General features: G+C 47.5%; 2 protein-coding genes across 2 annotated transcripts in view; one reads left to right on the top strand and one right to left on the bottom strand.

Moving 5' to 3' along the window:
- LOC142411134 (voltage-dependent calcium channel subunit alpha-2/delta-4-like) overlaps positions 1–22,719 on the top strand; it is a 125,508-nt gene that overhangs the window by 66,598 nt on the left and 36,191 nt on the right. The gene's annotated exons all lie outside the window — the stretch shown is intronic.
- LRTM2 (leucine rich repeat transmembrane protein 2) lies at positions 13,970–20,751 on the bottom strand. Its single transcript, XM_075504502.1, has 3 exons — positions 20,646–20,751; positions 16,307–16,897; positions 13,970–14,424 (listed from the first exon to the last, which is right to left on the bottom strand). Exons 1-3 carry the CDS (start codon positions 20,710–20,712, stop codon positions 13,970–13,972), a joined length of 1,113 nt encoding a protein of 370 aa, XP_075360617.1. The 5' UTR covers positions 20,713–20,751.

The raw sequence follows: 22,719 nt of genomic DNA, 5'->3' as shown, positions 1-22,719 counted from the left end.
TCTCTATTTTACAGAGAGAGGTTTGGGACACTGAGTTATTAAGGCCTAGTATTTTCAGAAGAGCTCTGTACTCGCAGCAGGACCAGATTTTCAAAAAAGCGTAGATTTTTTTTTTTCAAAAGTATTTGAAATCAATCAGTCTGAAAAAGAGATAATGGGAAGTAATTTTGCCATTATACCACTGGTTAAAATCCAACCTCTATCAGTCTGAGAGAAGCTCTTCATTTGAAAAGTGATTACTGGCCAGCTTGATGTGTCTCCATCCTCTTCCTTGGTCCCCAATTTTGGCTACCTGCTGTCTGTTACCAGCGAGCAGGGAGAAGAGGTGCAGGTGGCTTTTTCAGCAGTTCTGTTGCTGTGGCATCTTTTCAAACTAACGTACACACAATTCTGTATTCCTACAATTTTGTTGCTTGGGTGGATAAAACATTTCAACCTCCTCTCTAGAAAGTGACAGTTGCACCTGTAGAAGCTGCTAAAATGCATGGGAATAAGCTACAATAGCATAAGCACCTTTTACAGGGAAATAACTGCATCCAAGCTGGAGAATTAAAATTATTTCACTAGACTGGCTTGGAAACCAGCATAACATTACCCATACAAAACCTGAGAGCGGCTGATCTCTTGAGTGTGTGCTGAGGTATTCAGAAGGACTGCTGCCGCTCTTTTAATACTGGAGATTGTGCCAACATTGTCCCAGCGCGGGGACTTTTGTGAGCTCACGAGGCATCACCCGGGTGCCTTTATGAACATCATGGTCTCCCCTGCATCCAGTGGTAGCACGGGTAGAAAGAAGGAAGACTCGACTCCTTTTCAGCCCATCACCTGCTATGTCTGGTTTCTGCCTGATGCTGTTCAGTCGTGGCAATCCCCAAAGCCCAAGCAGTTTCTCAGGCATCCCTTTGATCTGACAAAATGAGAGACATCTGAAGGGGCCGTGCCTTGGAGCTCAGTCATAGAAAGTGTTAGGGGCAGTCAGTAAGGCAGAAACGCTGATGATTTTAGTACTAACAGCAGCCATGCCTTCTCCACTTCTCAGGACATCTGTCTAGAGGCCGTTATCAGTCGGTACACATTTGGCTGGCCTAAGGGTTGAGCCAATGCTCCACGGGCCAGGGTATCAACATTACACGGTCGCACTGGTGTGCCAAAACCAGTGTCTCTTGCATCCTTCTTCCATCCATCTGCCTGCCTGCTGTCCATTGCATTCTACTTTACATACTGAGCCTTGGGGGAGAGACCTGTCAGCATAAAGGCTGCTTTTTGGGGTGTTTCTGGGGCAGACACAAGCTGTTCTATGAGCAAGACAAAAGTGAGGTGGTTGCCTTATTTTGCACTGGCTCTGATCTTACAAACTCTGCCTTTTGCCAAGGTTTGGTATCAGTGCTGGGGCCACATGGTTCCCTGTTCAGAGCTGGTTATCCTCTAGTCAGGTCAGTAAACAGGCAGAAAGAGCAAGCACCTGCCTGCAAAACTCCATATAGATACCTCCATGCATAGACAGTAACTGGTGACAATGGGGTCAAGCAAATTTATTCTGTCCTCAAAAGAATGCTAAAAATAGGTACTTGAGACATCTTCCATAGCATTCTGCCCACCCAGGCTGGACATCAGCAATTTCCGTTTCTTCCAAGGTGTATCTGCTGTCTGTGTAGGCTGTAAGATCTTCAGCACAGGGATTGTGCCTCCTCCCTGTGTGTGTGGACATTGCCTATTGCCTTGGGGATGCACCCTTGGCTAGGGGAAAAGTGAAGACAATAGCCAATTCCATAGAATAAATATTTCCTTGTAGCCTCAGCTGAGTGATGGAGTTTGCACACTGCACCACTTACCAGGAAAAAAACATTAAGTGAATCAACTCTCCTTTCCTTAGCCCATGCAGGCAGCGCTTCGGCCAGCGCAGACTGAATGCCCCCCCTGTGGGTGCGTGCCTGTGCCCAGACCCTGCCCGCACCAGCTGTTTCAAGGTATTTTCTCAATGGGACACCGTAACAACTTGTGAGCAGTGGGATTTCTCTTGTGGGGTCTGGTGAGGCATTTCTCCAGGACATCACCAGTCCTGGAGCCTGTTCCAGGCTGGAGTTCCAGCCCAGGAGCCCATTCTTGCCTGTGCGTAGCAGAAATCTTCTACCCTAAGGTTATCCATCACTGCCACTCCTATAGCTCCTCTGATTGCCATGGTTGTCACGCTTGAAGGGAAAAAAGCCCTTGACACTGGCTCAGGAGAGGCTTGCATATAGCTGGATTTTTAGATTGGCACCCGGCGCCTTTGCTGTGTTCCCTTTGCTTGCAAATTATTTGATATCATTTTAATTCTGAGCCGAATTAGAGCAGTGCGCGAGTTGTCATGGCAACCATTTCCTTGTGCCTTTTGGTCTGACTCATTGCAGACAATTACTCTCGCGCTCCAGGATTCACAGATGTGATAGGAGAAGAATCATGTGCTGGGCTTTCAACTTTTTTTTGCTTTTAATTTCCTTCCCAGCCTCTCTTGCATTAACTCCTACCTAGCCAGCATCAGCAGGGACCTGTGTCTCTGCCCGGGGCCACGTGGGCCCATAGGAGTGCATTGCATGTAGAGTATGTGTAGATGCACAGTGTGTGAGGGGATTTGTACATACGTGTGTGTATCTGCATACACAGTTTCTCTGCAGTGCGTTGTGTGGCTGTGATACCTGTCTGCGTGTGTAACTAGGGGTGTGCACAGATGCATATACTGACAGAGCTATTTGCGCTTACTTCTGTCTGTGGTGGGGCTACATACTCACACGTGTTTTCTGTGTATGTACACAGGCATGTACAGGAGTAATCTATGTGAACATGGAAGTGTACACAGTGTGTAGAGTCTGTCAATATGCACTGAGTATTCAGGGGGACTGACAAACTGCGAGGGTCGTGAATGGGCCAGGACCTTCCATCTGGAGCTGTGTGAAGATCCACAAACTGCCAAGCAAGTGGCATTAACACCTCTGACCAAGTAGGGTGCAAACCTAAATCTTGTGCCATTGCAAGGTCAGGGCATTGCCTCACTCACGTGTGTGTCCCCACAACAGCCCACATCTGTTTAACAGTTGGACTTGATGATGTTAAAGGTCTTTTCCAACCTAAATGATTCTATGATTCTATGCATCTAAAATACATGGAGGAAAGCAGTGTTGTCCATGCAAGGACCATAGCCTTAGCATAGGTATAATTGATGTCGTGACCTGTGTTAGGACCTATAGTTCAGCAGAGGAGCAAAGTCATGTAAGAAGATGCTGAAAGGGATCACAGAAGTAGTCTGTAGATGTAGGGATGACAGGGGTAAATATTACAGCGGAGGAGGTTATAGGATGTCTTGTGAGATAGTTTGGCTTAAATTCAGCCAAGGCACAAGCAGACAAGTTTAGCAGGGTGAGAACCACAGAAACTTAGCAGACCTGAGGACAGCTCCAGTCTACTCCTAAGATACATTCCTTTTACCACCAAACTCAGCCTGTTTCCTTCCTGAGTTCCTATTCTCCTGCCCTACCTGTCCACTTAAGGCACAAATCTCATCATAAGGCTATGTAACGGGGCTCCTGCTACCAGCCCTTTCCCGTCATAAGACCTTTTGCTTCTCCTCCTTTCCCTTACTGGGATACAGAAGTCCATTCATAGGACCATAGGATAATTCTGGTTGGAAGGCACCTCAAGAGGTCTCTAGACAGCCTCCTGCTCAAAGCAGCGTCAACTATGAGATCAGTCTAGTTTGCTTAGAGCTTTTTGCAATAATATTCCCAGAAATATTCCTTGTTCCTCCCTAATGCTCATATGCTGTGCTCTCACCGTCTGTACTGTGCAGAGACTGTACTGATAGCCAACTCTCTTTTTCTTTCCCTGTCCTTGCTCTGTACAAGGACTATCAGCAAATCTTCATGCGGAGGTGCTGGATGCAGGGTAGTTTGCAGTGGGTATGGGCCCACTGTTGGGTGGTGACGCATGGAGGGTGTGAGAGGAAGGGAGAGTTGGAAGGTGGCCGTCCTGCTTCTGCCTGTGGGAGAGCTTGGCTGGGAGCCCTTGCGTGGAAGCCCTGGGAAGTGTCAGGCTTTCCCAAGGCAGTGGGAAGGCAGGAGAGAGATGTGTGTGCAGGAGATAGGCAAGATGTGGACAACACTGCTTGCCCAGGGCGTGTGGAGGGGTGGTCTGCTGCTGGCTCTTGGCACTGCTTTCACAGGCAGCAGTGCAAAGTCTGGAGTGTGGGAGGGAGCAGTTCAGCTTTTGGGGACAGTGTGGAGCCCACATTTCTGGGAGGAGTCGGTAAATGGCAATGCCTGATTCTGTTGCCCTCCGTCTGTCTGCCGCCACAGGCAACTGCTTAAGCTGGCTCTGCAGAGAGCCTATGTGGAATGGAAAAAGAACAGACAGCAAAGCAAGCTGTGTCTTAGAGGTCAGGAAATGTAGGGATACAGTGAGGATTGCTTACAAATCAAGCTGAGTTAGACCTTGCAAAGGAGATCAAAACAAACAGCAAAAGATTCTATTCTTCAGCTATTTGAAAAAAAAGAGAATAAGAAGTAAGGCCATTTCTGGGCAGTAAGAGTGAAGTCAAGATCAGGGAGACTATAGTCTGAGCCAAAACTAAAGAGGACTCTGCGCCCAAGTTACTGATAAGGACAGCAGTATTGTCCTTGGGGAAAGAAACAAGCTGACTACTGGGATAAGCAGCTCAAGCTGCTTAGTGCACTCACAGTGCTGGGCCTCGGTGCTCTCCGGCCCCGGGAGAGCTGGCATGTAGAAACACAGGCTTATAGCAAGGATATTGTTTCAAGTCTACCCGCAGTGATGACTCCATGCAGGCTGGAAAAGTGAAAATTCAGCAGTTAGGGTTAAGGAATGGGGAGAAATAATTTCTCAGTCTCAGACCTGTAAGTGTGACCTCTGTAATGTTTGTAGCACTTTAGAAGAGATCTTGAAGGAAAGTATAATTATTACCAAGCAGTCAGGGGAAAAGAGAGTCAGGCAATATGAGTTTATCAATGCTAGATCATACCAGACTAATCCAATAGCTTTCTTTCAGATTATTGTTTTCCTGGAAGGCAAAAGAAATTTCAAAGGTCTCATCTCTGTATTTCAGTAAAGCACTTGATACAGTGCCACACAAGAAACAATTAGTTAAACTGGAGATCAGGAAAGGCAAAGGAGTTGTAAGGGGCAGGGAGGTAGGAGTCAGTCTGGGAAGATGGCAGCACCTATCACAGTCTAGCGAAAGGTTACTTGTAGCACTCCCCCATGGTCGGCCATGGGATTAGTCTTTGCTAACATTAACCTGAGACCCTGACTCAGACAGCAATAGGTAGTGAGGAAGTGTCCTGATGATTCAACACTAGAAGGCATTGCTAGTACAGGGAAGGACCAGGATATCGTAGCGAAAGCCTTATTTGACCTTGGCAGGAGTACCAGAAGCAATGAATTTCAGTAGTACGACAGACAAGGTCATATGCTTGAGAGCTAATATTAGAAATCTTCTGTAAGATGGGAACTCTGTGAGATCTGGCAGAGAGTGCAGCAAGCAGGACTAGAGGCAGCCCTTGTCTTCTGGGAACTGTTGGGCCCATTTTGCCAAGTCTCAGTGAGGATCCTCAGTGTAGGCTGTATAGCCCCCTGATGCCCACATAAAATTCAGGGAACCTTTGTCGTCTGCCAAGTTCTGTCCTGAGATCCTTGCCAAAAGGCAGCCAGGTAGACTCAGTGATAAACATATCCTGAGAAAGCTCAGGAGAAAAATGCTGCAAACTTCTGTATTAGGTGATAGTAGGATGTTGGCGAGTGATAGTGTGATGCAGTTGTGGATGAAGCAAACGTTGTCCTAGAACATACCTGGAGAGGTGTTCCCAGTGGGGATGGAGATGCATTGGTACTCCTACCCAAAGCCCTGTAAGACCTCTCCTCTTTTGTTACAGTTTTGTGTTTGTGTTACAGTTTTGGCCAAAGGAATACAGGCTGAGACAGGTACAGACGGGACAGAAAGATGATGAGAGGAAAGAGAAGCCTGACTTCATGAGAGGAGCCTGGGAGAACCCAGCTTGTTTAACCACATGCAACCAAGGCTGAAGCAGATAGGATTGCTGTAATAAATGCATCTTGGAGGAAACGTTTAAACTAAAGCACACAGCTTGTACAAAGACAGTGTAGTATAGATAGACCATGAAAATATTTAGGGTGGAAAACTAGAAGAGGGTTTCTAGCTGTTAGGGTAATGCAGCTTTAGCCAGAATCTGAGGTAAAAAGACAAATGGGTTTAACCTGGAGCTTGAAAAGTCTGTAAGAAGGTGGTGGTGCCTTGAATAGAAAGAGATGAGACTCTACGAGCCTGCAGTCCCTTCTCCATCACCAGGGAACGGCTGAAATCCCTTGTCTCGCCATGCCACAGTACCACTACCAGCAAGCAAGCGAGTTGCAGGGCGGTCACTGAGGGCACTCCCTGTTCACTGCAGCACGCCCTTTGGGTACAAGGCTGGGCCTTTTACCATGTAATTCACACACTCCGTGATTTTAGTCATGACTGAATATAATTGTCCTTGTTAGTGCAGCTGAAAGCCCCAGCTCAGCACCTGGAAGGCCAGAAGTTAGGGCTGACCTAAACCCCGCTCTCAGACTTTGACAGTGTGGTGGTTTCTCTTGATTGATTTGGGTTTTGCAAAGTAAAGAAGAGTAAGCAGAGAAGCCCCTGCTTATGATAACAAGCCTTTAAAAAGCAGATGGGGATGTGGGGGCTGGTGTGTTTTGTGGCAGCTGAGAAGTGACAGTTGAGATCAGAGAAAGGAGAATCTGAAAAGCAGCTGGTCAGAGGCAGTCACTGAAAAGGGGATCATCAGTCACAAGAGGATGAAAATAAGGGGGAGAGAGAAAGAATAACTGAGGAATCAAAGACATTTATGTCCGGTGGGAGAGATGTGAAAGATAACCATATGAGACCATGAGGGGATGAGAAAGGGAGACTGCTAGAAGGGAACCATCAGTTTAAATAAAGGGCTAGATTGTTCTCTTGCCAAGAATTCATAAATCTGGAGACTCTTGTTTAAAATCCAGTGAATGTGTACTACTATCAAGGTGGTTATGAGTGGGATCAGAACCAGTTTCCCATAATCTGGCTCATTCAAAATGACTTGTTAGGGTTTTGCCCTGGCGTTTCCATATGCCTCCATCTTTAAAGTAGGAACAGTGTTCACACAGCCTAGCGAGTGTGCTGTGAGACATTGTTTGGTGGGGAGGAGTAGGGAAAGGTGATGTTTACTATTGTATGGCAATAGGTAGTATCTACAATACAGAGCACAGATTTTGATGGATGAGGAGCATACGTCTAAAAGGAGGAGGAAAAATTGGAAAGAGTGCAACAAAAGGCTGCAGTGTTGTTCCAGAGGTGAGGAAGTGCTTTACAGCGAAAGACTTAATGAACTCAATCTGCTTATCTTACCAAAAAGAAGGCTGAGAGATGATTTGATTAGAGTATAAAGTATCTTCACAGGGAGAGATGCTGGTTACTGAACATTCGTTTTTTTAATCTAAGGGAGAGAAGCATAACAAAAACCTGTGACAGGAAACCAAACAGATTCAAATGAGATATTAAGCATGAATGCTGACAGTGAGCATGAATAGTTATTGTAGTAAGGTACCAAGGGAAAAGGGGGGTTTTCATCTCTTGAATGTTTTTTAAATCAAAGGTAGATGCCTTTCTGGAAGATTCGCCTTAGCTGCATGTAAACACTCACTGTTGGACTTTCTACAGGATAACTTCTTTATTTTCTGTTTCATAAGCTAAACAGACTGAGCTCTTTAAGCCTTTCACAGCAAGGCATTTTCTGCCACCCTCAAATAATGTTTGTGGTTCTTTTCTGCACACTTTCCAAGTAGCGTGCGATAGGCAGAAGGTCAGACTGGATGATCTAAAGTCCCTTCTGGCCTTTATACTCTCTGAATCTCTGCCTCTGTGAATTCATTAATGTTTGCAAGCTCCCAGAGAGCTGCCAAAGGCAAGCACTATAGAAATGCAAAGCATTGTTGTTACTCTGGATATTTCCCTTGAGCTTTATGCAGAGCTGGTTGAATATCTCAGTGTATCGTCTGTGCATATTTCCTCAAATGAAATACCTGCATTTGTCACTCGTTTGGTGCCCTTTATGAGTTGATTTTCTGCAGCTGTTCTAACAAACAAGTTTATTCCCAAGTTAGGACACTGAAAAAGCAAATGTGAAGGGCCAAATCTCAGCTTGGAGCCCTGAGCAAAGAGCGTTGTTGTCCTGGCCCAGAAGCTCTACACAAGGCAGAGTTATTCTTAGCATCACGCTTTGCTTTCTCCTTGGCTCCAGGTGTCCTGCACATGGCCTCTGCCTGGCTGAAGCACAGTGCCACTGTGGGAAGGAGAGGTCTAGCCCCTCTTGGTTGCTTTTCCCCCACCCTCTAAACGGAGAAAAGCTGTGAGGATGCTGCCTTGTCCCCAGATTTCCAGGGCTGGTACTGATGTGGAGAGCTCCCCAAAATAACACAGGAAATCTTTATTTACTTGCCCTCCATTCTGTAACCGTACTCATCAGGGAATGCTTATTTTTTTGTCGTATTGCACAGTATTCTCGGAGGGAAGGCTTTTTGGTCCTCAGAAATCCCACACTAGGACTTGCACTTATCTAATCAGAGGATAGAAACTGACCCTCTGACCCGTGCTTCCAATCAGTGCTAGCAAACGCTGTTCCAGCCAGCACAGCAAGCTGCTGATGAACAAGATACTGAGGAGGAATTCTATTTTATATATTTTACATGTATTATATATACATAATTACATGTTTATATATATGGTGTTATATGTGTGTATGAGTAGAGATGTATGCAGAGCAAATACATTTGCCAAATGAAAGATAATCAAATTGCAGAAAATCACAGCCTGCTCCCAGATAATTCATGAACTGAAAAAACCTGGAGTCATCGGATGAGTGTGTTGGCTTTTCTTTTTTTCTGCTCTACATTTCTGGTATTATATGAACTGCTTAGTAGTATCTGTGTGTGGCAAAATTAGATTAAACTATGTGTCATAGACACCATACTGTTAAACAATAGTGGTGATTCTCTTGTGGCACATACCTTTTCAGCAGAACGGATGCCTCAGCTGTTATCGGATTAAGGGTATCTGGGTTCTGCTCCCAGTTTCTCTCTGAAGATCAGACTGAGTATAACAGGGTGGCCGAGTATCACAGTGTGACTACGGTGGCACAAGGGTTTGCTTGTGGCAGGGTTTAACATCTTTTGTGGTTCCACATGCATCAGGATGAGATTTTTCTCACAGGAAGAGTGTGTGATGAATTGTGCATGCTTAGCACTGAAAGTAGAGAGGTGGGGAATCTAAAATTCTTAGCTGTGTGTGATAGACCTAGCCAGAGAACAGCTGGTGGAGAGACTCTTTTAGCTCTAGGGGTGACAGCTTGTGTACTTGGGGGTGCCATAGGATTAGATAGCAATTTCCATTCATTTCAAAATAACCTTGCTCAGGAGGGTCAGGAATCTGGAGATGTAGGAACCCATAGCTCACTATTTGTTACGGTAAGTTTTATTGAACATTATGCTCTAATTTAAAAAAAAAAAAAAAGCAAGCTTTTGGAATCAAATTTGACCTGAATATAACTCCATTGGCTTCTGCGTTCTTACACTAGGGATTAATTTGGCCCTTTCTACTTTTATGTAATGAGCTGATTGCCACAGTATCTTATCCTTGTTACACAATCGCCCTTGTCTGACTGTGTCCCTGGAGCACTGTGTGTGTGTGTGTTTCTAGATCTAGGGTCTCACCTTGACTGACTGTGTATTTGGTCCTACAGCCTCACCCCAACTACAGGTACATGCTTGCCTAGGACTTGCACTGATACAGTGTATGTGTGTGTATATACGTGCGTGTTCATTCCAAGTTCAAACACTATGTACAGACAAGCATACACATATATAGGAATTCAGGGGCTTTTTCGTTTGGCTGGCTGTATCCCTGCAGTGTTTGCTTTTGCAGGGGGTAGGGGAGAGAGGGAAGGTTACTGTCAGAGATCTCATTTAAACAAGAAGGAGCATAGGAAAATACATTCTTTATTATTCTTCTGTAACAACAAGCCAGAAATATAATATACCTTTAAAAATTTTCTGTCTCATGCCAAAGAAACCTCCATTCAATCATTTTAGAAAATCTTGTTGCTCTCCCTCAAACAGTAACGAAAAGAAAAAGAAATTACAAGTGCCATCTGTTCCCTGCAAGAAATGTGCCTGCCTGTACCACAGGTGGGTGTGTGGGGAAGGGGAGCGGGGAGAGCAGAAGGGATGTTTCTGGTGGCCGTGCCAGCCCCTAAATCACCCTGGCATGTGTTGGACCTGCCTGCCCCAAAAGACCATTTCCTGAGGGCAGGCACCTACCTACGTGTGGCATTGGTACACCTGCCTGCAGCAAAGGGTGCGTTCGGGGGGATTCCCCCCATGCCTAGCCATGCCTGCAGGGAGAACGGGAGCCCCTGTCCCCACACAGCAGAGGAACCCATTGCCTGGGCACACAAGGAGCACTGGGTCTCGTTTTGTATCCAGCATCCCACAGGAGAGCTTCGTTTCTGACCACGCTGGGTACCATGTTCCCTAGAGTGCCTGCAGACAGTGCAGCAGCTCAGTCACACTAGGGCAGCCTGTTTTCCAGGTGCGCTAGGGAACAGAGTAAGAGCCTGTTTGCAACCAGTGGTATAAAGAGGGCATTTCCCAGTCAACCCTCTTACTCTGCTCTGCATGAAAGAGGACAGGTCCTTGTCCTTCCAAGCGCAGTATTTGCTTTCCAGTGGGACTCCCCATAGCAGCAGCCTTCATGTTTCTCAGCAACTCTCTTTTCTCCCCTTTCCTGTCTTCTCCTTTCCTGGGTGGGTTTCTAAACATAGCAGTCCCTTGTCTAGGGTTGAGATGAATCCAGACTTTCTGCCTTATAAATGAAAACAAAAAGGAAAGGATGGGCAAGGTCATCATCAGCCCCACAACACAAGATATAGAAAATATTAGTAGCAACAAAGAAAAATTGGTCAGGGCAGGAGGAGGACACAGGGAAGGTGCAGGGAAAGGAGGATTTCACCCCCCCCACCTCTGCATTGTCCCCTGCCTCCCTCCCATTCATTTTACCTCTAGTCTATCCCCTTAAAAACAACCTCACTCTCTTGCTCACTCACACACACACACACGCACGCACATACACGCACACGTATATATAGATCCCATTTGTTTTGTGCAATATTTCACCATTATTTGATGCAAGTAAAATATAGATCTATAAATATACCGCTCTGACTCAAGTCCCATTTCAAGTATGATTGCGGAGTCCAGTATGGTAAAGGGAGAAGTTCCCCTGAGAGGGAGGTTGGGGAGAGGTTTGGATCCAGCAGGCAGAGTCTAGTCCTGGCTTGCTGGGAATGTGGAGCAGAAGTAACACGCATACAGAGTCTGCAGTGCACCAGTTCTGCCCTTCAGAGCAGGCTACGGTTGCAGCAGATGGGATGGTTGGAGTGGCTATACAGTGCATGGGGGAAGAGTCCTCCCTCACAACTTGCCAGCCCCCCCACCTCTTCCCCGCAAGCGGTGTGCTGGGAGTGGGGGTACAATGTGTGCACACACTTGTGGGTGGACCGCTTCTCCCAGTCCTTCTTCCAGGGCTGCCTGGTCTTCTGCTTCCTGAAGAACATCGTCCTCTGTCCCATGCATCCCTGTGTCAAAGGGAAGTCATGCTAAAACAGTCCAGAGCATCCTGTCTCTTTGCCTCTGGTGGCCCTGGGTAGGCCAGGAGGGATTTTGCCACTCCAGGCTTTGATTAAAGACTTGGCATTGTGTGCACATGGGTCAGTACAACCACCTGTCTGGGACCAGAAGGGGGTGAGGAGCCAGCGTGCATTGCTTCCACAGGGATCCAGCAGCAGCGAGCAGGAGGGCTGGGAGACATCCAAAGGCATCGGGATCCAGCTGGAGCAGGGGGAAGAGGTGACGTGCCCTGGCAGGGTCCACCTGCAGTGCATGCTGGGCTCTGAACACGGGTTGCTAGCGGAACACCCTGCAAAGCTGGGCTCGCTGCCAGCTTGTTTCCTGATGGCAGGGATCACACCATCCACAGACACTGCGGATGCACGACCTCCGGTGTCATCTTCCTCGCCCAGGAATACCCACTGTGACGGGTTAGAGCAGGTTACCATGGCAATGTGCGCTCTCCCCTGGAGACAGCATTTTATCCCACTTCCAGTGATACAAAATGAGTCCTTATGTTGAGTTCCTTTCATTTTTTTTCCCCTCTCACTTTCCCCCCCCCCCCCCTGTCAGGTCAGAAAGAGCTAAGACTAATAGGAGGCACTGCAGTCTGAGGGCTTTAAAATCTGGCTGGGGAAAGTCACCCTACGTGACAGTGGCAGTGTGCGCAGTTGTGTGTGTGGGCATACTCATGCAGCTGTGGATGGCAGTGGACACAGCAGTGATGGTGAGGGCTGTGCTGTGTACTGTGTTGGCCCCTTCCTGGGCTCTTCCAGCTGTGCCACGCTGTGGTTCAGGTTTCAGCCTTCACCTCAAGACCCTCCGGAACTGTGCCGCCTCTCTTCAGTTGCCCCAGCTGCATAACCCTCCTCCATACACCGTGCTTGCCCCTCTGCCAGCCATGCCAGCTCTTGGGTTGTGTGTCTTCCGCTCCCACCACCTTCCGCTAGGCTCACACTACTGCTCAGCATGGCTTAAACTACCAAGGCTGGTAAGCCACCTCCTCCTCTAGTCTTTCCTGATGACCCACTTCTGCTCTGCCAATCAAACATTTCCAAATGGAGGCTTCATATCCTTACCATCCCTATTTATCATAGAAAACATAAAATAGATAACGAGAACACACCTTAATTTTTTCATGCTGTGTACTCATTTCCACCGGCTTATGCTGTAACCTTAATAACTTTGCCTCTCTCCATCCTCTCCTGCCCATTTCCACTGGCTCTGCACTATGGCTGAGAAGTTTTTGTTAGCTCAGTGACAAGGTGCATGTATTTTGTCTGAAGCAGAAGGTGCTATGCACTGTTATGATAAGAGTAAGGTAAAGTGGCTGAATGTATTCGTGGCTGCATGCAGAGGGCAGATCAGCATGGGCACATGTGGCTCTGCATGCACAGGTGGGGTGCCTGGGTGTCTGGAGTTGGGGCTGACTGTGTGTATGTGTTGGGATCAGAGGGAGTCAGTAAGCGTGTGTGTGTACAGGAGGATGGCTCTGTATCTCTGCACCTATAACAAATGACATGTGTGTGTCAGCTCACAGATTTGGACTTGGCCAGGAGCAAAAAAAGGGATGTGCTGTGCTCCCTGGCAGCGTCTTAGAGTGATACAGGTATCTTTTCACCTTAAAAGTGAGAAGGGAGATCTCCCCCTGACTGTTGTCATCCCCTAGGGACCTTCCCTCCCTTCTGACGTGCTCTCGGCAGCACTGACTTGTAGGGTGGGCAGCAACTTACTGTCACGCAACAGCGGTGGCCCTAACAGTGAGGCATGAACACTTCTGGTGTCCTGCTCCTCACACAAGCTTTCACAGAGCTGCTCTCTCTGTTTGCAGAGAGCTCTTGACAGGATACAGGAAAACTCAGGACTGCAGCTGAGAGGATGACACAGGTTCCCAGAAGGTGCCAGCTGCCTCCACAGCAGGCATGCAAGGGAAGCTCTGTGCAAGGGCATGAGGCACAGCAAGCACTCGAGGTCTGACTCTACTTTATTTGTCTGGGAGGGCCCAAGGGTGAAAGGGCACAAAAATGGGCCTGGGGCAGAGGAACAGAAATTGAGTCAGGTGCCCTGACCCCCCAGAAGCATGTTGCACTACTTGGGTGAGTGGAGCTATAGCACAGTCTGTCTGTCTGTCTGTCTGGGAAGATGTATTTTGGGAGGACCCCATGCTTGACTGCTCTCAGGTACCTTTGATCATTGCTGTCCCTTCCTTCCTAGAAGAGTTTCATGCCACAGAAGAGATTTGTTTTTGCTCTTCATGTTCACCTTCTGTGTCACCCATGAGTGGCTGCCTCTTCTTCAGCTCCCGGTGGTACTTGGCCATAAGGGAGGCATAGATGCAACCATAAGCAGCTGCCACCACCATCATGATGCAAACAATGCCACAAACCACCCCTGCGATGATCACAGTGCCAATAGCCCGGCGCACGCTCACAGGCCTGTATCGCTGTTTTTGAGGGCATCCCACACTGGGCTCCACTTCTGTTTCCGGGCCTGATTTAGATTTGGAAGGAGTTGGGCTTCCTTTAGTGCAGGGTGGGCCAGTATTGTCCAGCACTGTAGAGCTGTTCTCATCATCCAGCTGGGAGCAGTAGTTAAACATCTCCATGGGCACCATTCGCATATCCTTCCCTTTCAGCTCCTTGGGCAGGGTACATGCCAGCTGGTCGATTTTCCCACCTGTCCCAACAGAGATAATAGGAGTGAACCATGGCTTCATCCCGATACAGTGACAGCAGAGCTAGATCCTCAGGTGGAGTGAGTTCCTATGACTCTGTTCACACCTGATAAGGATTTGCCCTACACAAGTCAGGCATAGCAGCATTATGGTTATCAAGTGGGGAACTGCTTTATTATAGCAGTGGGGCTATAAAATCCAGTCCCTCATGCATGAATGCATTGCTGAGTAGAGAGAGTATTCGGAGAGCTTCTCCCATCCCCAAAAGGCAGCCATGATCTAGTGCAGGATGTTTCTACAGTTCAAGGGTGACACTGAAGTCAGGAGGTGCTGCAGACCCTCATGTCCTGCCAGATCCGCAGTGCACGTCAAAGGTGGAGAGAGGGAGTGCACCTCCATGCACCAGGCAGAAGCACATGTGATATCCTTTAAAATTATTGTTTTGCCTAACTTGGAGACATTTTGCATGCCTTAGCCCTCCACAGCTGGAACAGCTTCAACCATGGCAGCTGGCTGGGATGCTTCTGCCTAGGTTGGATTTGACAGTAGAGCTCATGGTGCCTGATATCTACATAGACATCTTTCAGGCCAAGACATGAAAGCCCTCTGAAACCATCTATTAAGTCAGCCTCATACTGTTTAGTGAGTTATGTAAGTGTCAGTAGAATCATTTTAGAAAAGGATAAATTAAAGCAAAAAGATAGGACCAGGCTCTGTCTTCTCAAAATAACAACAGACACACAGCCCCATCTTCTAACAACTAATCCATCCCCCCTCTGTGAAAATAGTGACAGATGTTGAAACAAATGCTTGAGCGAGTTTGGGCAATTTCTTTGGAAGGGGGAAAAAAGGCAAAATTAACTCTGTGTGCTTTCCATCGACTCTGTGATATAAGAGTCAAGAAAGAAAACAAACAAAAAAAAAGAAAAGAAAAAAAGAGGAAAGTGGCACTCGTATGCTTGTTTGATTCCGCTCACACAAATGCATATTTCAGACTGCAGTCTAGCCATAGGCGTAGATAATCTCTTTGCAGCATGGCTGTGATCAGCAGGGATGTGACAGCTGACTGTTGCTATCCGCATGATTTGAGACCCTTTCGTACTCATTGGCTCCAGTGACAGAAGGTCAGGCCTTCAATCGTCATTCCTGTAAAATGTGCCATCTTTCTTTGAGTCGCAGCTCCTGAAAGCATGTCATCCCGTCGGCATTCATGCTAAATGATACATACCTTTCCAGCCTTCCGTATTTCAAGGAAAAGCTGGAAATACAAACTTGTCAAAAACTGCTTGTTTTGAAATTATTATTTTATAGCCAGTCTGATTTGGGGCCTGGCTTGTTAATTTGAGCTTTAGTTTGGGTTTGCCAATATTAGTTGCAGTATTTTCCTAACTGGCACTGTTTCTTATGGTTCTTTTGTTGAAAGCAAACGTGATGCTTTACAGCCAAATCTGGCTTTTACTTCTCCTGGCTTAAGGAAGAGAACAGGATGGTTATTTTCAAGCATGAAAAGCATTTATTCTCTTTAGGCAGAAAGGGTGAGGGGAACACATAATCCTAAAATTTTGATCTTATTTGAGGAAAGTTCTTTCCTCTCAAAAAAAAAAAGAAGTGATCTTGCAGATTAGAAACAAAATAAGGAAACAGGAGATCCGGGGCTGCAGAAGACTTCTCAGCCTGGCAGTGTTGCTATATGAAGGTGCAGTGGCACTAAACTGCCTCTTAGCATTGTAGCACGGTCCTCATGCTCCTTGGCTAAGATCTGGCATTTGGGTCAGCCTGACCTGCCAGATGTATCTGCCCGTGCTTCTTCCCTGCCTGTCTTTGCCTGCCTTTCCCTGGAAAACCAGTGCTTCCGTGCCTGGTTCCCACTGCGCGAGCACCTACCTCGGTAGGAGAACCACTCCATCCAGTGCTTGAAGTCTCGGAGGTTGCAGTCGCACTCCCAGGGGTTATCCCCAACTTGGAGCTGCTGCAGGCTGGTTAGCGGTTCGAAGGTCACCCTGTCCAGGCTCTGCAGACGATTGGACCTGAGAGAGAGGGAGCGGAGAGCAGGCAGGTCGTCAAAGATGCCCGAGGGTATCTGGGCCAGGCCGTTGATGGAGAGATCCAGCTGGCGCAGCAGGGCCGTGTGTTGTAGCAGGTCCTTGTCCAAGGCCCGGATGCTGTTGTTCCTCAGCTGGAGCTCCGTGAGGTTCCCCAGATCGCTGAAGATGTTCTGTGGGAGCTGGTCCAAGAAGTTGTTGGATAGATCCAGCCTCTGTAGGGCAGAGAGGTTGGAAAACACTGCTCCTGGCAGGATGCTGAGTTTGTTGTTGAGAAAAAGGAAGGTCCTGGTGTTTGTGGGGATGTCTGAGGGGATGGAAGAGAGGCCCAAGCCGCTACAGTCCACTTCCAGGTTGCCACTGTTACACTTGCAGGAGGAAGGGCAAGCAAAGAAGGACTCGGCAGCACATAGCGACAGCCAACAGCCAAGCACTGGTAGGTGAAAAGCAGGGGAGAGAAAGTGCATGTGTTAGAGCAGTGCTTTCCCATCCTCACCCATCGCCGCCTTGAGCACAGCTACGGCTACAATATGACCCTCATAGCGGGACTCTTCACCGCAACGCCCTGCAGCGTAATGAGCTTCCTCACAGATACATCCCTCTATTGCTGGCCTGCTCCCCGGCAGCATGACTTTCCTCTTAGCCTTTTTTTCATGAGCGAGCAAGTAAATATCCTTCCAGATTCACAAGGAAGTAAGAACAGTGCATCCCAGAGGACTTTGCTGCCAGATACTAGAGCACTGGAACCTGTCAGAGGAGAATGGAGCAGAGAGCGGTGGGACGTGTCACCTCTGATAAAGGACAGCTCTTTCTAAACAGTCAGGGTTGAGAGAGAAGGCACTAGTATATATTTAAGAAGCTCTGTTTTTTTCAGAAATAGGCATGTTAATGAAAAGCTTTTAAGAAAAATGAAAACAAAACAACCTACATCTCAGTTGTGCTCCTGCAGTTTGAATCCTAATCTTTGTGACAGATCAGACTCAGGTCTAAGCTAGCCTCTGAATCAGGGTATCATTTGCTCTTCATATCCACAGTGTGTTGTGTAGGCCTTGTGGCAAGAGACTTTTTTGTGAATTAGATTACATTACAAAAGGAGGACCAAGAAAGCTATTAAAAAGCAGCAAGGAGACCCTAAACCACCGGACACCTGGTACCTGCCATTGCTCTCAAAATAGTTTCTGAATCCCACAGCAATAGCCCCAGAAGCATTTCCTCTGACCAAAGTTGCCCGTAGCAATGGAGATGAGGAAAAAAACTTGCAGGTTGGTAGTTGAAGAAAGGGGTATTAGGAAAAGGGTTAGTACACATCCTCTTTCTCCTGCAGTGTCTCAAATATAAGGTTGGGCAATCCACAAACCAGCATTTTTAGAGGTGTCGTGGATCACCATTCCAGACATGGATCCAGATCCTGTGAGCGGTGTCAGGGCACTAGTTACCAACTCTCCCTGGGAGCCAGTGGCTTTTAAAACTCTCATTTCTGTGACAAAGAAGCATCAGCAACAGGAAAGCAAGCTTTGTGCCTCCTGTCATTAAATGAGTGGGAGTTATGTTTAAGCAGACTATGTAAAACATTTGCATCCTTCATCTTAATTCCTTTTGTGGAATTGAGAATAATTTCTTCAATGTGGGAAGCAAATTCAGCTCCCTCGCTGTTTTGTAAGGTGACAAGTTTGAGCATTTGACTAAAACTGAAGCAGGTTTGTCTCTACATCATGCCCTGTCCTCTCCATTTCTCACTTTTCTTCAGAGAAGGCAGTCACTTGGAGTTGGTAGAGTCTTTTTAGGGATGAATGGTAGCTAAAGTGTATGCCTTTATTGTGTTGCCATTCTTTCCTGGACTGGAAACCAGATTCTTCTGTCCTGTTTTTTTCTGAAGAAGCAACAAGCAGGTGTTTTGTTTCTTAACCCCAAGGGAACTCTGAAAGGACTGTCATAGGAGAGGGAGCCGGTGCAGACCCATGCTATGGAGAAGCTCTGCCTGGAACAGCTCTGCAGTCAGCCATGCTCTTCCTGTCTTCTCTCACAGCACTCTCTCTAGGGTTTAGTCTGCCCCGTAGCCCATTTTTTCATATCGACTTGGTTTCTGTCAGTGGTGCTGCCTTCATACTCAAATCCTGTCATCCTGTGTCAGGTCTTTTTGTGTTCCCAGCAATCCTTGCGAGAATTGGCAGATTTTTGGACTGGTAGCCTAAGGAAACTCCACAGCTTGGATCCTAAGCTATATGACTTTATTAAGGACCAAAGGATAAGTGTTCAGAGAGTGTCTCTGCTCTTTTTTATTTCATCCATCTTTCACAATTCTTTCAAGAATTTTTTTCTGTCATACAGTTGAGATCTCAGGTGCACATCAGCCCAGGCTGTGCCAATCTGTATGCTCTTTTAATGATAATTACGGATCCTTATGGTGAAATACAAGAGATATCTTTACCCTGAGTACGTCTCTGCTTTCTTGGCATGCAACAGTTGGGGTCAACACCAGAGATTGCCATGAAAGCAGATCATAGCCTGTGGACTGGTGCAGTGCAGGTACCATCTGGCTGGCTGATACTTAATTCCATTCAGAATTTATTGCGCTCTTGTTGTAGGGAGAGAATTAAAAGAATGGGAGCTAGAGTGGGGAAGGGAGAAAGCCGTGAGTCACTCAAGTGACCCCGTCTTTTCCTGAATGCTTAACAAAAGTACAGTATTAATAATAGATTGACAGCTGTGATGATGAGATAACACTTAGCTGCTTTGTACAGCAAGAAAGGCAAGAGCAGACCGTGTGTAATGCTATACAGGTGGCATTCTGTTCAGGGCTTATCTCTCAAAATACCTACCCACCACCCGCCCCAACTGGGCAGCTGTGGGGTTCCACCAGTATGTATGCTGGCAGTGGCTGGTAGGAACACAGTCTCAGGCAGCTGGCTGTGGTTATGTTCAGGAACTGGATTTATGCCAAGTTTCTGCAGCCATGTAGGATGTGCCAAAAATGTCTTCTTGTTACCCATATATTGCTTTGTGCTCTTGGAAATATTTTACTAAAATCATAGAGAGGAGAAGGTCTGATTTCATTTTCAGTCCCTGCAAGAGGTGCATCCATTAGGATGTGAGCTGAGACCAAGGAATTCATCTCACTGGTTAGGATGCAGCTTTACGGGGAATAGAGGCAGGGAAGCAATAGAAAGAACTTGAAGGTGTGTTCCAGCCCTACAGAAGGATAAGTAGTATGTGTTTTTGTGTTAGGGGAAGATGAAGTTACTTTGTGGGGTGTTTGGTGACTCTAGTAGGTGGCAGAAAGCTGATCCAGGAATATCAGATTAAGCCAAGACTCAGTAACACTCATTGTAAATAATTTATACAGCTGTCTAGTCTGTGAGGATGGGTTACAAAGATGCCTGTTTTCTGGAGAAGGAAATCATTCCCCCAGCTTCTTACAGTGGTACCCCCACATTTAATCAGGAGGACAGGAGCAAGGGAAACCACAGACCCACTCAGCTGCCTGGGCATGCAGTAGTGATAGACACTTTCCAAATTTCCCTTTCCTCTGCTGCGGTCCCCAGATGCTTCTCTGAAGTGCAGGTACATTCCCTGAAGCCCCACATCGCCCTAGCAGTCTCTCAGGGATACTGTACTCAGGGATACTGTAGTAGATGCCCTGGTCCACTGGGAAGATGCACAGGCTGAACTTTTACAATTTAATTTAAAAGAGATCTTTATTTACTCCTTGATTTTCACTACAAGTGGCAGTGCCCAGTAGGAGAATTCTGCATTCGCATCCTGCATTCCCTTCTAAAATTTGTCATGACTTCTGCCATGAAGAGCTGGGAGCCTTGCTCGGCAGCCTATATATAAACCCCTACCACAGAGAGGAGTCTGTATCTTACAGGATGCCAATCTGAGAAATGTTCGGACTGGATCTTTGTGCAGTGGTATCTGTCTCACTGTTTCTCACCTGCCAGGCCCACTGGAATTCAGAAGCAATCATCACTCGCTGTCCCACTTTAAGCCCATCTTCAGCTTTAGAGTCTCACTCTCCCTTCCCAGCTAGCCTGGCCTCTAAAGGAATCAGGAATTAGTTCAAACATCTCCATTCTTAGCTGTCCCTCTCCCCTATTCTTAACCCTGATGTGACCTATTTTCTTTCCACTCCCTTGACAAACAGGATCATCATACTTAGTACCTGAGTAGGCATTACTTACGACAAGCCTCTTGCCACCTCATGAGGAACCTGCTCCTCCACCGGTGGCCAGTAGTTGTAGGCAGCATTGTTGTCTTCTCCAGCGTGTCTTCACATCCACCAGCCAGCCTGGCACACGGCCCCAAAAAGAGGAGGAATGACGTTGTAGCCTGCCTGCCAGGTCCTGGAGGGGAAGAGCAGAGCAGAGTGGGTGGGATTTGGTTCCCGGTGCACAGGACATGGGGCTGGGCTCAGTGTTGTCCTTTCCCCTCCCCAACGAGAGTTTTGAGTTTGAGGCATCAGCTCCGTTTTGGAGGAGAGATGGAGGATGTTTTCAGGAGGCGCAGCATGACGAAGGTACAATGTTAATTCACTTTGAACCTCGCAGTGCAGAAATAAGGCCTGATTCACCTAAGTGCCGAAGAAACAAGCCTGTGCTTGAATAGCCTGCTATGGTAGCTACATTAGCCTCATGCTCAAGGTTAACCTGATGAATTGCTGAGGTGACCCTGCCAGGGCAGCAGACTCCAGCTCATTCCTCTCGCTGCCACACAGGCTGGTACCACCTGTGCATCCTCTCCCTGATGCACGGCTCGGGCTCTCCAAGGTCTGGGCACCAGCGGCTGCCAAGCCGCTTCTCCCCCCTTCTCCACCAGCACTTCCTTTCTGTTTTAAGGTAAAATGGATGTGGTGCCTAGAGGAGGGCTGAGCAGAGCACAGTTTCAGCTTGGGGATTTCACACTGCAGCAACTGCAGGAGCTGAAGAGCGAGCAAGCCTTGGAGGAGAAGGGAGGACCTGGGGTGGGGGAGACTGAGTGGGAGTGTTGAAAAGAGAGGAATTACATGTTAATTAGAAGAAGGAAAAATGCTCCGTCTAATTAGAAACCCAAAGACCATAAACTCTCCCCTGACAATAAGTGACTGACAACAGGTTCCTCCTTCCTTCCCGCTTCCCTTTTGGATACAGGCAAGCAGGAAAAGAGGAAACACCACGGACCCTCCTGTCCCCCTGCTTGCTCTCTGTCGTGCTGCCCACAGTCACAGCAGCAGTTAGATGGGCACATTTCCACCAGGGTACAGAAATAAATCATCCTCCCTCCTCTCTGAGGGGCTCTGACAACATCCACAGCCCTTATTTTAGCTGGGCGCTGCACTCCCACTGGGACACTCTCCCCACACACGTGCCAGCTGCTCCCCCTCCCCCAGGCTCCCATGAGTGATTGATTTTATACAGGAGTGCAAACCACCAGGAAATATTTAAATTAGCATCTCGGTGAGAAAGACAAGCAGGTTCAATGCCTGGACTAGTACATTTTGCAAGGCTATTTAGATCATTTACCCAAATGCCAATGCACCAAATAGATTAATAACTCTCACGGCACCAAAACCAATCCAACCTTCACCCGCTGCAGCCCCCCCCTCCCCAAACCGAGCTGGAGCCCCTTCCCTGCAGTCCCCGCTGAAGGAGAAGCTGCAACAAATAGCTGTCCCCATTCGGTGCTTGCACTCACCCTGGCTGAGAAGGAGACTTTCAGCCTCCCCCATATCAATGTCTCCATCCTAAATGCAACCCCTGAAGTCTCCTGTCCCCGGCTGTCGGTATCAACAAGGAGAATGAAAAGCCGCAAGCACTTACCTGGAGGGGCTCTGCCTGCAGCCACTTCCACCCGACTCCCCGGGCACTGCCCAATTACAGTCTCTTCCTTCCCTCTCCCTCCTTGACTTTCACTCCCCAGCAGCAGGCTTTCCCTGTGCTCTATTTAACTCCCTACAGCACAGGAATAAATGGCAGAGTTAAGCTGACAGCCACAGAGCCTTATCTGCCTGCTGGATAGCGGGAGTCAATCAGCTCCAAATCCCATTGCCGAACGATCGTGTCCTTGCTCTCAGCATCAGGGGCTGCCTGCCACGCTCTGTCTTTCTCTCTTCCCCACCTTCACTCCATCTAACTTTGTCAGGGTTATAGATAGCTCTGTTCCTTGCGCTCTTGCCTTTTGGCTCTGTTTTGTAACACCCCATCTGTATCAGCTGGCTCGGCTCCAATCAGGGGGGCTAAGCTTTAAAAAAAAAAAAAAAAAAAAACAGCTTCCTTGGGT

This window comes from Mycteria americana, chromosome 1 (assembly GCF_035582795.1).
Source record: "Mycteria americana isolate JAX WOST 10 ecotype Jacksonville Zoo and Gardens chromosome 1, USCA_MyAme_1.0, whole genome shotgun sequence".
Taxonomy (NCBI): Eukaryota; Metazoa; Chordata; class Aves; order Ciconiiformes; family Ciconiidae; genus Mycteria; species Mycteria americana.
Note: the sequence above shows the minus strand (reverse complement) of the source record. Positions and strands in the feature narration are given on the sequence as shown.

What these genes read in the sequence shown, in the direction of transcription:
- LRTM2 (XM_075504502.1), bottom strand. Translation starts at nt 20,712, where the DNA reads ATGCTGCCTACAACTACTGGCCACCGGTGGAGGAGCAGGTTCCTCATG. An exon ending in GAGGTGGCAAGAGGCTTGTC is followed by an intron (nt 16,898 to 20,645) that starts GTAAGTAATGCC and finishes TTCACCTACCAG; the next exon opens with TGCTTGGCTGTTGGCTGTCG. An exon ending in GGAGTGGTTCTCCTACCGAG is followed by an intron (nt 14,425 to 16,306) that starts GTAGGTGCTCGC and finishes CTGTTGGGACAG; the next exon opens with GTGGGAAAATCGACCAGCTG.